At 35.8% G+C, this 17,551-nt stretch overlaps 1 protein-coding gene across 5 annotated transcripts in view; it reads right to left on the reverse strand.

Moving 5' to 3' along the window:
• CEP350 (centrosomal protein 350) overlaps positions 1-17,291 on the reverse strand; it is a 112,041-nt gene extending 94,750 nt beyond the window's left edge. For 3 of the 5 annotated variants that reach the window (XM_025044027.1, XM_015586219.2, XM_015586218.2), the window contains exons 1-5: positions 16,893-17,291; positions 4,899-4,984; positions 3,918-3,964; positions 2,096-2,207; positions 1,117-1,276 (exon numbers count right to left, since the gene is read on the reverse strand). In XM_025044027.1, the coding sequence (XP_024899795.1) occupies positions 1,117-1,276; positions 2,096-2,207; positions 3,918-3,964; positions 4,899-4,971 (392 nt within the window). In that variant the 5' untranslated portion in view covers positions 4,972-4,984; positions 16,893-17,291. Of the gene's footprint in view, positions 1-1,116; positions 1,277-2,095; positions 2,208-3,917; positions 3,965-4,898; positions 4,985-8,562; positions 8,636-16,892 lie in introns of those variants that run through there. The other 2 variants (XM_006907773.3, XM_025044026.1) reach the window with 2 other exon arrangements.
• Between the last annotated feature and the right edge of the window lie 260 nt (positions 17,292-17,551).

Here is a 17,551-nt window from a genome sequence, read left to right on the forward strand (position 1 = left end):
AATAGTGATTATGTTTCTAGGCAATTTGCTTTACATTTTTAGAGTTAAAGATGCTGAACTCTGATTATTTTTCAAATTTTTCCTTTCTCTTCTTTCTAACCTATGTACTTTTACCCAGGTTAAATGTCTGGCCTTCTCTCTATATTTTTTCACCGTTTTTATCACTTCAACACTAGTGACAAAGCTCAAATTTGTATTCCTAGCCCTGACCTTTCCGTATACATTCCTACTCAAATTTTCAAATGCCTACTCAATATTTTCACTTAGATATTTCAAAATTGCATCAAACTGAACACATTGAAAACAGAAGTTATAATCCACTTCCATCTCCCAAATTATTTCTCTCAAATTAATGAGTACATACACCCAGTACTATCAAGCACCATCATGAAACTCCTTGATTTATCGATTAACACTTTAAAATACTAATAATGTTTATAAATGAAAGAAATATGAGGTCCAGTGTTTATTACTTATTAATATTTGCTATACTAAGAGCACAAACACATTTATATCATTAGTAAAATGTCCCTCAAAAAATACAAAATTTGATAATTTTGTTGAATATCCTAAATTATTAGCTAACAAAAACACAAAGCAATTTATATTATCCATACTAACAAAATTCAGACATCGAGCTTGAACATATCTGACTAAGTTGCTGAAAAGAGCCACTGGCAAAAAGTTAAAACAATAAACCAACTCACATTCTCTAGAAGAAAGAAATTTTAGGTAACTGGTTAATGGAAGAGGAGGAGGAGGAGAAAAAGAAGAGGAAGGGAAGAAGAGGAAGAGGAAAGAGAAGGAGGAGAAGAAGAAAATTAAGCCATACAAAGTTCAATATGTAGAACACACACTATTTTTCTGTAGGAAACATATTTACGATGGTGGTAGTGCTGGAGCAAATATTTATTACTTCTTCCCCCCAAATATTTAATCTAAAAGAGTAGAAAGTTAGTATTTCATATATATAAACTTTTTTTGCTTTTTTTTTTTTTTAATGAAAAAGGTAATAATACTAGAGCCAGAAAATAAAAAACTCAGAAAATAAACTATAATCCTACTGTAAAAATCACGGGTAGCCCTGTTTGATAACTTAAAAACAAAAAAACTAACCTGTAAGAAGCCAAAGGTTCACGAAATTCCACATGATTATTTTTCTTTACATTACTCTCCAGGGTGGTAGCTCTGAGAGGACTACGAGATTTCTCTTTTCGTGATTTAGAAGATTTGGAGGTTGGAGCATTGAGCAAAGAATCATCCAGGTATCTACCATCTGAAGGAAAGGGAAATCTGTGAGAACATATAATATAAAATACAACTGCCTCTGAATTTGCCTAGTCTCTAATAACTTAAGTATCTATTATTTCTGGCATCTCTAGTTAGATATTATATAAGTAGATGAAACATATTCTGGTTTTACTATAGTAACTCCATCTATAGAGAAAGATTGTATTCTGAGCAAATAATGCAAAATAAAATTCAACATAAAATTTTTTTGCCAAAGGCTCTCATTCAAAAAAAGAAGTATTAGATAAAACCCAACAGACTCACAGGTTAAAAAAAAAATCAGTTTTGGTAGAAAGGTCTAACCTGCAGGTTATGGCCCACTAACAAGAAAACACAGAATTAAATATATGAAAGGTAACCAAAGAAAATATTTGCATTGTGTCAATTTATAATAGCATCTATAAGACAGATATTCCATTTATGATTTTAAACCCCCCCAAAAATATAAATCTAATTAAGCCGACTAAATTTCAAAGTGACATACTACTGCACCTGCGAATTTAAAAAAAGGCACATATAACCCCCAAAGGCTCAAGATCAAATTCTCATCACTGGAAACAAATGAAAACTCATTGTCAAAGCTGATGCAGTGGTGCTGAAGTCCCTGATCAAAATATGGGGAAACGTCACCTACAGTCACTGAATAGTACTAAAGAAAAAAACCTAAATGCTGATGACGCAGAGTCTCTGACAAGAGTTATTCTCTTGTACACGGGACCATAAGAAGAAATTAAATTGAAACAAAGTTAACTTCAAAAATTTATATTTCACATATTAATATCTTTAGAAATAACTTCATACATACCTTTTCTACTTATTTTTCGAGTAGCACTTGCAGATTTCTTGGTATCCATGACAGAATCACAAACAGCTGTACTTGTAGGGGCTACTTCTAATTTGTTTTCAATGTGTCTCAGCTAAAGTTAAACACCATTACAACAAATAGGTTAATCCTGTAAATAAACCAGCTACCATCGATTCACATAGTTATTTAAAACTGTATTGTCCAATACCTTTCCCAAAAGTGGAAAAAACTCAGGAATGTTTTAATGAACAAAAAAAATATTAGTTTCATTATTTACTACTTTAGCTATACTTACAACAGACACAATGCTGCCCAAATTTGACAAGCAAATAAAAAAGATTATGAAGAATATCAAAGAGTTTCTATTTGTCTTGTTGATCTAATTTTTTAAGTGAGGTTTTTTTTTAAAGCAGTACATTATCTGACATTATATTCTGCATATTGTTATGCACATATCTTGCACATTTTACATGCAAAAATCAGGAATTAGGCTGGACTAAAATGTAGGACTATTCGAACAGCCACATTTTATAATCTTATGTCTCTAAAATAAGTTTCACAATAAGGACAAAATTTACAAGACAGAATTCAGGCTTCCATACATTTAACAATATAAGTTAACTTCTGGCATGACTATCAATGTTCTCAATGATTTTAAAAAGCAATTTCCCTAAATAGTAGAGTATGACATGCTTACAAGAGAAAACTTGGAGAAAACAGAAAAGGTACCAAAAAAGTGAAATTAAGATCATCAAAATTCCACCATGGAGAGATAAAAACTCTGTATAAAATTCTGAGTTATCTTTCAAATTTTTGCAGTGCAATGGACTCACAAAATTGAAATAACCCTATAATATCAATGGTTCTGTATCAGGCTTCCTCCCATTTACATCATGAGCCCCTTATCATCCTTAAAAATTCTTTTAAAAAAATAATAATTTTGAAAAACTAATAGTTCAGCTCTAAATCAGATTAGGGGATAGAAACTATTCCTACATAATAGATGTTATAATGCTTACGTAGAAGAGAGAGAATACATATTGCTGTATTTATGGGACCAAAATTGGACCCTGCAGTATGACCAAATCTAGGTTCTAGTACCTTTTCCAGATTAGTTTTCAAATCAGTTCAAAAGATTAGGGAACAGAAAATGCCATATCCAAAAAGTAAAAAAATAGGTGATTCAAATTCAGGTAGGTGATACAAAAGAAAACAAAGAACATATTAGAAGAGTAATGTGCTCAGAGAGCAAATCAAAAAAAGAGAAGAAAAGGGAAGGGGTCTTCCTCATTTTGAAGGGACTACTCAACGCTTGCCAAATGTGGATTCCCAAACTCTAGACAAGACTGGACAGAAGACAACAGGTTACCTAGTCATCCTTCTTCAGTAGGGCTACAAGAAAACTGTCTATTATTACCACAAAAAAGAGGTAACTCACAATCCATTCAAGAGGTAGCTGTTCCTTTCATTTCCTCTGACTCTGAGCCTTCTACATAGACACAGACTCGCCTTTCCAAATTCATTGTTTTAAATCTTCATTTCAACATACCAAATGAGCAAATTTATTAAAGAAGAATAAAAATTATTTGAATACTTTATACGTCATAGTGTTAATGTTCCTGATATCTAAAGTAGTATCTGGATTATTCTTTTACTGTTTAATAGTTGTCATTAACATTCATTTTGTAATATATGGTACATAACTACTACCAAAATATTTAACTTTATTTTTCCTCCAAAAAAGCACTATAGAAAAAACTGCATTCAATCATAACAAAAAATCAATTTTAAACCAGAAAAAATGAAAGCCATAACTACTTACAGCAGCCTTGGTCTGAGAAAGTGCATCCCACGATGTGGTTATATCTGCTGGGGAACATTGATATTCACTGAATCAGAATCTCTGAAATGGACCTCAGAACCTGCATTTTTAATAAGCTCCCAAATGCACTCAAAAGCGAGAATCACTTTATTAGGCAGAACTATTCCTCAGCAAGTGTTGTATCATATAGTGAGTCAAAACATGGTTCTTCTCTCAACACATGGTTTAGTTCGACACAGGTCCCATCAGTCCATAGGACAGTTGGACTAACTCCCACCCATATCACCATTAGATATCTCCAACAATTTACCCCAAAAGAACTGAACCAATACAAAATTTTGTATTGTATTGTATTGCATTTCACATTCTGATGTGTAAAGATTAGAAAACTACTCCAGACTTAGAATATCAGTAGAAACAAAGGTATAATCTATTTATTCTTTCAGATTAATAGACCTTCAAATCATAGTATAAGGCCACAATATTTCCTGAGTCATCCTTCTCTAGGATAAATATTTTTATTTCCTCAAAATGCTCCTCATGTGACATGATTTCCAGATCCCTCACAAACCCAATAATCTTCCTCCAGATGTACTCCAGTTTGTCAGTGTCCCTCAAAAAATATCATAATCTAAATTAAAGTTACTCCCAACACATCATCTAAAAAATTACTTTTGTTATCTGTGCACTATTGGTCTATAACTGTATTAAAAGCTATATTATACCATTTATTGATGTGAAGTCAGAATTTCTAATTGTGTAAAACTAATTTTACATATACTGATCCTTTTTTAAAAATAATTTTTTACTTTACAAAAGTTTACCATAGCATGCCTTTGAAAACAAAACTGAATTTTTTAATTTAGCCACTTTTTATAAATCAAAGCTTATGTGTAATTTTCATTTATTGGTTAGCCCTAAATTTTATACATATGACTCAAACAAGGGATTGAGTTCAGTTTTTAAAAAAACAAATCATACCTTGCACAGCATCCTTGCTTTGAGAGCTCCTTGGACTTGGTAAAGGCACCTCTTTTGATTTGCTGCTCCTCATCCTGCCAATTTACCTGCAATCACATATCAGCATCCCCTGAACATCAGTTACAATGTTGTTATAATGTTTGTAAAGAAAATGCTCTGATTCATCTTGCCTTCCACTAAGTCAGAAAAGGATTCTGTCATCTCTAAAAGTTATCTTTATACCCTCTTAAGAGTTCCTGATATTCTAATATTTAAGTAGGTCTTAAATATATATTCTTTGCATAAGAATATATATATAATAAAACATCACCATTTCCTATAAAAGAGAAAAAAGGATTGAGGGAAAGGTACAATGAAAAAAATCTCTTTAAAGAAAGAAGAGAATCTAAACTCTTACTATCTTTAAAGTATAATTTTTAATTTGCAAAATGTCTTTTCTAGTCACTTTAAAGTGTTTACCATATCAAATATTAAACTTATTCAAGATAATTTTTTGGGCAACAATTAAACTACCTCCCAGTTAAATGTTTTATATACAACACAACTTTATAGCATATGGGAATTTTGGATTTATTAATTAATTGAACATCTGTGTATTCTTTTGCCTATTTAATCTGCAATATTTAAGAGAGGTAGACATACTATCTTTAAAATGTTTCTCTGCTACACTATATAAAATATGCTCCATAAAGCTGTTGAAAAAAATTAAGATATTTCTCTAATTTTTCTCTTCCCCTTGCCTCTGTACAGAGCATCATCTTGAGCCTAAATTATGGTAAAAAGATTCCTAAATTATTCTGCTCCTGATCTATTCTCCATATTGCAACCAAAGTTATCTTTCTGAAACAGCCTAACAACTCTGCTTTTATAACTCTTCAACAACTATCACCTATGGGATAAAGTTCCAAATTCCTTAGCATAATGGGCTTGGAAGCGCCACAACATTACTTTGCAGCCCAGCCCTTGCTAACTGCACTGTCAAATAGCCACACCTAGAGTGCATTCTCCGAATGTCCAGACATACTCATTATCTCCATAACTTCTTTTCCTAAATTTTCTCTGGCAGTAATACCTTCAAAGCCAAACTCTAATGTCATTGCCTATAAATCCCTTCCAGACTATCCTTTAACACAAGGGTTCCCAACCCTCTGGCGTGGACCAGTACCGGTCCGTGACCTGTTAGGAACTGGGCCACACAGCAGGAGATGAGCGGTGGGCAAGTGAAGTTTCATCTGTATTTGCAGCTGCTCCCAACGCTGGCATCAGCACCTCAGCTCCACCTCAGATCATCAGGCATTAGATTATTGTCTCCAGTGCCAAAAAGGTTGGGGACTGCTACTTTAACAAAATTGCTATTTCACCTGTTTCTCATAGCACTCTGTTCACTTTTTATAGCCCTTATCATTCATTAAACACACATACACATCATTCACTGATTTGATGAACATTAGTTGAACACTTAATGCTTATAAGCTAATGGAAGAGACACATATAAACAATAGATAATGTGATGAGCATATACGTATCAGTCTCCCCACAAAGTTATCCTTAAGGACTATATCTTCTGATTCATCTTCATATCAGCAGAGCCCTTCAGTGAACACAAACAAATGGCAGTGTTGGAAGCTGTTATGATCTTGATTTAAACAGCAAAGAATAAAGAGGAATCAAAGGCAGAGCTGCCAGTGAAAGGATGACTAAGGATAAGACTGGGGTAAATCAATAAAAGTGACAAGAAACATGATCACAAAAGTAGAAGTGGTTAAAAAGCTAGGTTAGGAAACTACTCATAAAAAAGAAAGAGAAACACAATTAACATACATAACTAGGCCAGTAAGCCAGGAAAAAAAAGAAACGGAAAACAGGAGAATGGAATTCATACACTAATTTGCAAGTAGCCTATAAGAATATATAGTAAAATAAACTACAAAGAGCACACACAAAAAGCATAATTGCCCTTGCTGATGAGAACAGGGAAAAAGGGCTACAGGTGGCCATATAATAAACTGAATATATGATGCCATGGAAACAATGGGAGTCATTTAATAAAAGCACATACCATTAATGTGCAATGAATCAGAAAACTGGAGCAAAAGATAATGCTCTTGCTCTGGCTATAACCAAGTAAAAGCCTTATTGTGATTAGACCAAAAAAACAGCACAAGAATTATGTATAAACTGTACTGGAGGTTCATTTATTCACCCTCTGGACATGAACAAGGTAATCAGCAGTTAAACCAGAGCAATAAAAGAGTGCCATCCAGATTCACTGAACAGCAAAAGCTACTCAGAAAGGGAAGAAGACATTTCTTCCTGCTACTCATCTAGAGCAAATATTAACTACTAGACCCAGGGCTTCAACCTCACAAAAAAATCTTAGTGTTTCTTACAGAGGAACGGTGTGGCCCCAGCTGAATAGATACTTAGTGGGAATTACTAGAGGGGTACTACAGCTAACTACCAGCTACAACTTGGCAAACACATCTACCTTGTTAAGAATCTGGTGTCTGTTAGCAATCAAGTTCCCTGATTCTGGAAGTATGTGATGCTGCTGGGTGCCCATCCTCAACAGCCTTGAACTCTACCTGACCTATACTGCAACCCGGCAGCAAAGATTCCAAGATGTACAAGTATCTAATGACAGCAAGCAGCCAGAATCCTAACACAGAAATTGAAATAATTGGAAAGAGAAATATAAGCACTCTGTCCTAGCTTTTATTTGATTAATCCTATCAGGAAAGTTAATGCATTCCCTCTAAAACCCCATACCATAACTGTTCCTTCTCCTAAAATCCTACAGGTAAAAGTGAGCTGAAAGGGAGAGAAGGAGTGCCTAATATTTTTTTTTTCCTCAATTATCATCTCTGGTTCTTTCTCACTTAAGAAAAATTTTTTTAAATTAGGGAAACATTTATATCTATTCCCTAATAAACAAATCTGGCATATTCTCTTCTATATTTTTCCCTCTCACTCTCCTGCTTTTAATATTCTCTTATCTGACTTCCTCTCTTTCCTTTCTCACTTTTAATTTCCCTATTTTTATATCTAATATTCATATTTATACCATACATATTTGATTAACTTTTCTAAATATTAAAAAATGGTATTATCTCTATGAATAAAACTACAATATAAAAAATTTCTCTCTACCAGAGCAGGGAGGAGGGAAGGGAGAGGTAGATGGGGGAAAAATTTGAAATCATTTCTTCAATTTAAAAAATTAATTTTTAAAAATTTCTTTTAAAACTCAAAAAGACTTTTACCACACTGAATGATATAGAATATATACATATACATATACATATACATACACACACACACACACACACACACACATACATATAAGTGAATATACATTTATTGAAACGTAATATAATGTGCTTGGCTTTTTTTAAAATTTGAGTATATGATGTGAACTGGTATTAAGGTTAGTGCACAAAAGAGAAGTCTTCAGATGCCAGTATAATATGTCAAAATGCTCCTTTAGTCATAAAGTCATCATATCTGCTAATTGTTTAATCTATGGCAAATAGGAACATAGAAAACATCCTCTAGTTTAATTTTTTACATACAATACTTTAAAATCATTATCTCTCCCACTCAAGCTCTGTAGCTAGTTTTTAAACCTATAATGATAACCCTCTCCCAAATAACCCATACATACATTTCCAGTCATTCCCACTGCAAGTGAATTTCAGAGCAGCCACACAATACCTTCCTCCAAGCGGCTGCAGAACTGTCTCCTGAGCCTTTCTCAAGCAGCTCTAGGAGGAGACACACCTGGATAACATGATAAAAACAGGGATGCTGAGGCTCCACCCCCAAAAGATGCTGAGGCTCCACCCCCAAAAGATTCTGTTGGGTCTGAAAAGAGGCCCAACACCAATATTTTAACAGATCTATAGGTTTCCCAATACGCCGCAGCTTTGAGAACTACAGCTCTAGACATTATCCTCAATTCTATTCTCTGAAGCCTGACACTTCTAAAAACATTGTTGATTCCATAAAGACAAGCATCAGTGGTGAAAACTAATCCTATTCCCCAATCACCTGAGAACATCTCTTTCCCAAAGCTCCAGAACACTTGACAACAGCAAGCCCTTTAAACCAGAAGCCAAAATTACAGACCTCTAACAATATGGAAGTGACCATGAGGGCACTTAATAATCATAGCTCTCATTTTCTGTGTTCCTTCTATGTGGGCCAAGGGCTGTATGGTTTTCTGTATATTATTTCTAATCCCCATCACAACCCATGAGGCAACCATCCATATATCCATTTTACTGACAAAGAAAACAGTATCAGACAGACTACAGAACTAGTCCAAGGTCATTCGGCTAATACGTGACAGAACTGGAAAGTGACAGATCTCAATCTCTCTCTCTCAACCCTCTGAAAGCCTCCAATGGTCATTCATATAATGACTCTCAATATAAATGTGTTGGAGAGGGAAAATGATGAGAGAGAAAGCTGGAGAAGGAAAGAAACGAGATCATGCAGAATCTTTGACATGATTGTATTTGTGTGTTTAAAGGATCAAGTGTTGGTTACTCCTCTCTTACTGATCGCTCTCAGAAACCAATAATGCAGAATCTGTATCACTCCATTACACTGTCGCCTTACTATACTGCAAGCTTCTTAAATTTCAGAAACTTAAAAATACTTTTATTAATCATTTAAGTGACTCAAGAATTTTATTCTACTATCCATTTTACAGCGAGTTTTACTGGCATTTTGTAGAGGAACAAGTTGTTTCATGCAAAAGTTAAAGCATAAATGAACAATACTGCTTAGTTCAGATTAAAGTTAAATATCACAACAACTAAAAACAAATATCATAAGGACTACAAAAGAAACTATATTTGACATGGTTCTATTTGCATCATATAAAATACAAATGAAAGCTTAAAACAACAACTTCCAAAGTTACCTAAGGATGACTCTAACTTGCCTTAAGAAAATGGAAACACAATTTCAGTAAAACTGTAATAAATGATATAAAAAGAATCTGGTTAAAGTGATATAAATAAAAAAGCAGAAGGGCCTATAAATCAAATAAGGATGCAGCGTTAAATAAATGCTCTGACTGCTAATAGCAAACTTAGCCTAAAGCCAACGAGGAGTCCATACTTCAAGTTATCATCAAAATACTCACTTCATAAGCACAGAAAACTAATAGCCAAAAAACTGAAAAAGAATTACCATTTAACCCCGCCTCTTATCATGCAGGCTGAAAGTTCTTAAATAGGGAGAATGGGAAAAGAAAAGAAAAAATAACTTCTAGAGGAAAGGGGCCATAAGAATACTTCACTTGTTTCTAGACCTCCCCACCTCCATGTTCTCTCAATAAACTTCAACCATGAATTATGTTCTCTCTCGTGTGTCTCTTGCCTCCTGCCTTCTCCAAGATTCTTCTATCATCATTTCTACTTAATCAAGTCTTCTTACTCGAAACAAACAAAAACGTCCCTCGACCTAGCACCCTCCTCCACTACTGCTCTCTTTTTCCTTCACAAACTTCTGAAAAAAAGTTGAATACGGTCTCCACTTAATAGATTACTTTTTAATCACTCTTCAAGCAATTCCAATGTGGTTGCCACCACCATTTCTCTACCACTACCATCTCTCTGCCAGCTCTCACTAAAATTACCAAAGACCTTCATCTCCAAATCTAATGGGCATTTTCAAATAAAAAGTCCTCAACCTGCACGACCTCTTGGCAGCATTCAGCACAGCTGACCACTCTCTTGAAACACTCTCTCCCTTGGCTACCATACATTACACTTCTCTGATTTTCCACCTCCTTTCTAGTTCCCTTTTCTTCTCCTTTGTTAGCTAGTTTTTCTCTTTAAATCTTAAGGTTGAAGGGACTTTGACCCTGGGCTCTTTTCTAACCCTATACTCTTCTGCTTGGGTGACTTCACCCATGTTCAAGGCTTCAAATACTACCCATATGCCAATGACTGACAAAACTCCAGTCTAGAGCTTATCTCTGTATCCTAAGCCACACATCAAACTGCTTATTCCAAAATCTCAAAGGCATATCAAACTCAACATCTCCAAAAGCCAACTAATGATTATTCCCAAAAAGCAAATGATGTTTTCCCTATCTCAGTCCAGCTGCACAAACCAGAATAATCTACAAGATGTGATTATACTATGTGGCCTCAAAGATCCTTTTCTACTCTGACTTTATAACCTATACCACCAGTTTTCAGTGTGGTACAGGGATCTCTAAGGGTCTATGAGAACTTTTCAGGGAACAGGGGTATCTTTGAAGTCAAAACTATTTCCATAATAATATTAAGGTATTATTTGTCTTTCTCACTCTCATTCTGAGTGTGTATAGTTGGAGTGTCTCAAAGGCTACGTAACATATAATATCACAGCAGACTGAATACAGAAGCAGATTTGAGAACCCAGATGTCTTCTATTAAGCCAGACATTTAAGATTTGAAAAATATCAAACAATGTCACTCTTTTCACTAAATATTTTTAGGTTTGGGGAAAAAAATGTAGTTATTTTTCATTAAAAAAGGTTATTTGTTAATATGTAAAGTGTTTACTGTTATTTTAAATAAATTAATAAATGTTTAAAATTTCTAATACAGTCAATAACAAAACATATAGCCCACCTAAACAAAAGCTCTTTGAATTTTTAATAACTCAAAGAGTGTAAAGTGGTCTTGACACTAAAAAAAGTTTGAGAAATGCTGATCTATACCTGTGGAATATACACAAATAAGATATGACATTTTGAAACAGACAATTTTTCAATTATCTTCTAGCAGCAAATTTTCCTTTCACATTTATGACAGTCACATAGACTCATTGAGCTCAAGTATTTATTGGGCTCCTTCGAGGGCCAGGCACTAGGAATAAAAGATGAAAGAAATGACTTCATTCTGGCTCTCACAGAGAATATTTTCCATACCTTTGCTACGTTTCAGTTCTCTCATCTCTATCAGACCCTACGAAACAACCATATCTGCCTGAAAGATTGAGAAAAGACAAACGGGCAACAGTCGTACCAAGTAGTCTCAATATAAAATGGACAAATTTAGTAGGGTCCAGGCTAGGAAAAATGGAAAACATTCCAGCTCTAAGCCAGACCTATCACATTGTTCTAGGTAAACAATGACCAACACTCCCATAATACAGTATAACATACAAATACAAATGATCTGAGAATTCAGCTTCGCCTCTCTTCACATATTAAACACAAACCTCAACCAAGTTAAACTTGTAATCCAGGAAATCCAGAAGAAACTATGTAGTATTTGGTACCAGTTTGAGCAGTGTCCCACAGATGTCATATATACCACAGATACCCCACAGTTGTCGAATATTACTATTTCCTTCGAAAACTTAAATTCCCACCGTGCTCATGTGAGTTCACTTTGGTGCTCCAAGCTAACTTGGGGCACGTTTTGGGAATCTTAGGTTTAAAAAATACTGATCTGGCCTATGTGCTTACTTTATCAGTTAAGAAATAAGATTTGTCACAAAGCTAGTAGAAAAATAAATAAGAGATTTTCAGAGATTAATTTTAACTTTACAGCAACAGGTTTTGAAATAGAATTTAATCACATAATATTCTGTTGATGAAATCTGCAGATCTCTGAAAAACTATATTTGAAAATATATTTATATGATTGTATAATAGAAGAAAAATTCTGCTCCAATTTTTTTAGAAAAAAGGTTTCAAAAATTATAAAAGTGGTACTTAAGATAAACAATACAAAGTGTCTAAAGTAAAAAAAAGAAAGTCATCCACTCCCCCAAGGAAAATACATCTAATAAAAATAGTTTAATATCTATCCTTACAGACCCTTTCCTATGCATACAAATCAAAAGAAAATCAAACTACAATTCTTTGCCTATGTGTTTGTTTTTAGAAAACTGAATCATATTCCACAGTGTAGTACAACTTTTTTCACTCAATATTATATAATGAACATTCTTCCATGTCCGTACATAATAGTACATGCAAACACTTGACGTGGTGCTTACTATGCTTACTTAAAGTTTAAATATTAACTCATTTAATTGTCACAACAGCCCTGTGGGAAAGAACTATAATTATATCCATTTTATGAGTTTAAGTAACTTGCTAATAGTCACAGCTAATAAATGATGCAGGAGGATCTGAACCCCAAAAGTCTGCTGCATGGTCCCTGCGTTCAACAATATACTCACCCGCTTCTCGGAAGTAAATATAAATATCCCTCAACCTGTTAACAAGCGCACCTCATAGCACAAATATACTATTAATTTTAACTATTCTTCCACCAGTAGACATTTAAGACACTTTCTTGTTATTTGTAAATGTTAATGACATTTATTTGTAATGATGCTAATCCTTATAGATTTGTCCTTGTGCTCTTACATTAAAATTTCTGAGATCAACTCCTAGAAATGAAATGACTATCAAAAAAAAGTGCACTTTAAATTTTAATTTTGATAGGCAATACTAAATGTCCTTCCAGAACATTGTTCTAGTTGTACCAATTTACAGTCCCAACAACAGAGAGGGTTGAGATTCCTTTTTAAGTTAGCAAATATTTTTGATCCATAAAGAGGGGCCTGTTTTGAGTTTTTAATTAACATTGATATAGAACAGATTGTTCACAATTATCTTCTGATTTGATAATTATCTGACACATTAAACAAATGTAGACTTAGTAGCTATATAGTGGATTCTTCATCCTGTTATGAAACCAACCATGAGTAAGATATTTATTTCCCTTACATGAGACTCTGTTTACTTACATATAAAATGTGGGAATTGGATTAGCTGGCCTTTAAGATTTAAAACTCCCAATGCTGTAATTAAGAAGTGACTTAAAGTTATTACAAGCCTATAATTATAGTACTAGTATAACAGGTCAGGGTCTTAAAAGCATCTATTTTCTTTAAATTACAGTAACTATTGCCAGAACTATTGCTAAGCAAATCATTAAGTCATAAAGTTTTCAAGATCCACCTGTGGCTTCTTGGTGGCTTTTTAATCTCAAACTGTCATTCCCCTTCTACCTAGCAAACTTGAATATACCTCTGGAATATATTCCTACGAAGAGTTGGGGAGTGCCTAGGAACCATACACTAATGTTTTTGGCTATTAAATATTATGCCAAAACCACTCTTTATAGTCAATTTAGTCAACCAATACTTATTGACTATTTTACTATGTGCTAGGCAGTAGGTGCATGATAGTTAAGAGGATCTCTAACATCATGGAACTTACGAACTGTTTGAGAAAGGCAAATAATCTCCTGAAATAACCACTATTATATGTAAAGTTACACTTGTGATAACAACAAACAAAAAATATTGGTGCAGAAAAAAATATTCAATCGTTCAATTTTTCAGTTTATTTGGACTATTTGTGATACCAGAAATTGTCTGACGTGGGGGCGGGGGAAGTCGATAAAGGAAGTGATTTTGGGAGCACCCTTCTAGTTGCTAGATGGGATGCTGCCCAATTCATGATCTCTTAATAAAGCCATTTAAATCCTAAAAAAAAAAAAAAAAAGAAAAAGAAACACACAATGATGGTGCCATGTCAAAGGGACAGAGGAGCCAACTTAAAGATCTCCTAATGGCCAAAGCCATTTAAATCCTAAAAAAAAAAAAAAAAGAAAATTACTTCACGACTTGCCCCACACTGCAAAAATAGCAATCACAAGTGTGGATGGCCAGTTAACTTTTTAAGTCATCACTTGTTTCCACCATAAAATCACCAAGTAGTTATGCTACTGAACATGTGGCTTAAATATTTCTTTTATGTAGAGTATAAGAGTGTAAATTATTTGAAGTACCAAAGATGACAGAACTATGAGTACCCAAACAGAATGAGAGAAAACAAATTAATTACAATTTCTTAGAAACACTGTTCAAACAAAAAAGTACATGTAGAAGTAAAACAATCCATTATCATAATTTATGACTTATTAACAATTACTATAAAAATACTAATATTTTTAAAGAACTGACAATCATCGGCATAAGGAGCAAGTGGTATGTCAAAATGAACAAAATTAAAAATTTTATTTTAAAATAAATGCCAGAAGCATCTATATTAACTTAAAATAAAACTAGCTCTAGAATGTTAATTGAACTTATTGAAACTAATTGAAACTAATGTCAATTATAGCTCAATAAAAAAATAAATGAAAACTATTCTCAATCGTCTGCAGAAATATGAGCAGCATTCACATAAATATATGAACTTCCTTGTGTGTCACTTTCCACAACTGAAAAATAAGGATGATATGTGCCAAACCTACTTCACAAAATTGCTATGAAGACTAAATAATGTATGTGGAAGCACACCAAAAAATGATGTCAGTTATTTTACACAGTGGCTTCATTTTTGCTTCCACTATAACTCAGAGCAATTTAATAAATAATAAAATTGGTTAGATTAGGGACTTCATCTCCTTTCTTCTGTCCATGATATGGTAGAAGTGTTATAAAATGGGCAAAAGACTGTCAATCAGAAGCATTAAAAAAATTCCAAAACTTCCTAATTCATAAATTAATTACCCCACAGGAGGTTGGTTGTTCAAGTATTAATCCTCTTACATAACATACACACTAAGTAATCTCAGAGAATCAGAGAACTTCTTTCACATACTACTAAGCTGTTTACATATTATAATTCACTATCATTACAGCCCCACTACTGACTATGAAAAGAATGGGATACACATGTATTTATCCACACATACAATGTATTCTAGATTGATGTTTATTTTCTGATTTAAGTATCTTAAATTCAATGCTATAGGGGTTCAATGGTTCAGATTTATCTTAAATTCAATGCTATAAGGGTAAATTGTTTCAAATTTATTTTTTCAATTTAGCACACCAAAACAAATTATTACACACACACCCGCCCATGGGTTTGAAGCAACTTCTACCATAGGTCTCACAACCAACTCTCCAAAGTTACAAGCTACCAGCAGCATACTGCCTTATTTAAAAACAATATTTTAAACTAAGACTTTTTTTTTTTTTCTAGGAGAGCAGCTTTCAGTGGGTTATCATTGCTTCTACGAACCTTTTTCAGATTGCTACTAGGCCTAAGATAGTCTTTCCTTTAAAACCCTTAAAATACAGGGCAGGAGGAGGTATCGTTAACATGGCAACATAACCATTAACGACTTTTCCAAATTCAAAACAAGGATCGCCATCAAAACAAATCAGGCGGAGTACATGGATACTGATCACCCACCATTCCTGACAACCTGCTCTCTCCTATACGAAGGATTTTCCTATTACACTAAAGCCACATTAAAATCTATACCTATGTGCAGATTCTTATCTGAAAACTAAAAATTCAGCCAAATGTCAACTCATATTTGTAACGTTAGCTAAATATTATTTAACCTGTTGGGCTACATTTAAAGAGAGCGCGGGGGGGGGCGGGGCGGGGAATGACAACTTTCAAATTGTAGGGCTTTTTAAACCTTCCCTCAAATCATTTGTTAATTAATCGGTAGACTACATTCAGCAGCTGCTAGACTCGAGCAGGAGATCAAAGTTTTCCCCATACTTCAGAATGTTTATCCCCAGCAAAAAGGAACAGAAACTAGTCATCCTTGCCACTGGAGCCAGTTCCCCGGAATTTCCCAAAATATGCCGGATCTCCAAATGAAGAGACACTTCGTACACCAAAGGTGAGAGGTAGCTTACATCTTTCGCAGAAGAGGAGAGGGGCGGGGGAAGGGGACAGGCACTGGCAGGTAAGGAAGGAAAGCCCGTCTTCGGCAGGCACCGGTGGGACTTGAAACCCAGGTCTCAAGATGACCCTCTCCGCAAAGCCTCAGTACCCAGGGAGGTTCGCCGAGGGGGATGCCAGGCTGGGCCAGCGCCTCCCGCGCCCCGCCCCGCCTCTCTCGCCGCCACCGGGGACCCGGGACCGCGGACAGAGGCAGCGGAGGCTAAGCGAGCGCCCGCGGGTCCCAGCCAGGTCCTCCCGCAGCTCACCTGAGAGTGTCGCCTCCGCCCTCGGCTCCCACGGTGCATCCCGCGGGGCCTGGCGGAGGGTGCAGTGACGCCGCCCCTACCGGCCCCAGGGCTGCCCGGCCTGGCCTCCCCGCTCCGGGGACGCACCGGGTGCCCGCCTCGCACCGGCTCCCGGGAGCCGCGGGTCTGCAGAGAAGGAAGGAGAGGCAGAAAGGCTGCCTCCCCTCCCCCACAGCAAGCCAGCCCCTGAGCTGCGGCTCTCTGCAGTTCCCTCTGGCGCAGGTCTGGCCCCGCTCCCCCGCCCGGGAGTCACTTCGGCAGCGGCGGCCCAGTCGCCATTACAGCCCAACAACTGACACGGAGGAGGAGCGGCGCCGGCAGCAGTGGCGGTGGCGGCGGCGCGAGGCAGGGCGGGAGCAATGGGGAGCCCAGGCAAATCTCGCGAGAACTGTCCTGAGACGGTTCCACAGGAATGCAACCTTCGGTTAGGGCCATGTAGAGTGTGGCCGAAAGGTGAAAGGGACATAAAATGAGGAGCGGAACCTCGAGGGAGCCATATTTAGTGTGGCAAAGCTTGAACCTTGCAGGACTCGGGAGGAGGGAGGAGCCAAAGTAGATCCGCAGCGGAGACCTCCCCCCGCCCTCTTTCCTCTGACTCTAATTGGGCCTTCTGGCTGCGC

This window comes from Pteropus alecto, unplaced genomic scaffold (assembly GCF_000325575.1).
Source record: "Pteropus alecto unplaced genomic scaffold, ASM32557v1 scaffold101, whole genome shotgun sequence".
Taxonomy (NCBI): Eukaryota; Metazoa; Chordata; class Mammalia; order Chiroptera; family Pteropodidae; genus Pteropus; species Pteropus alecto.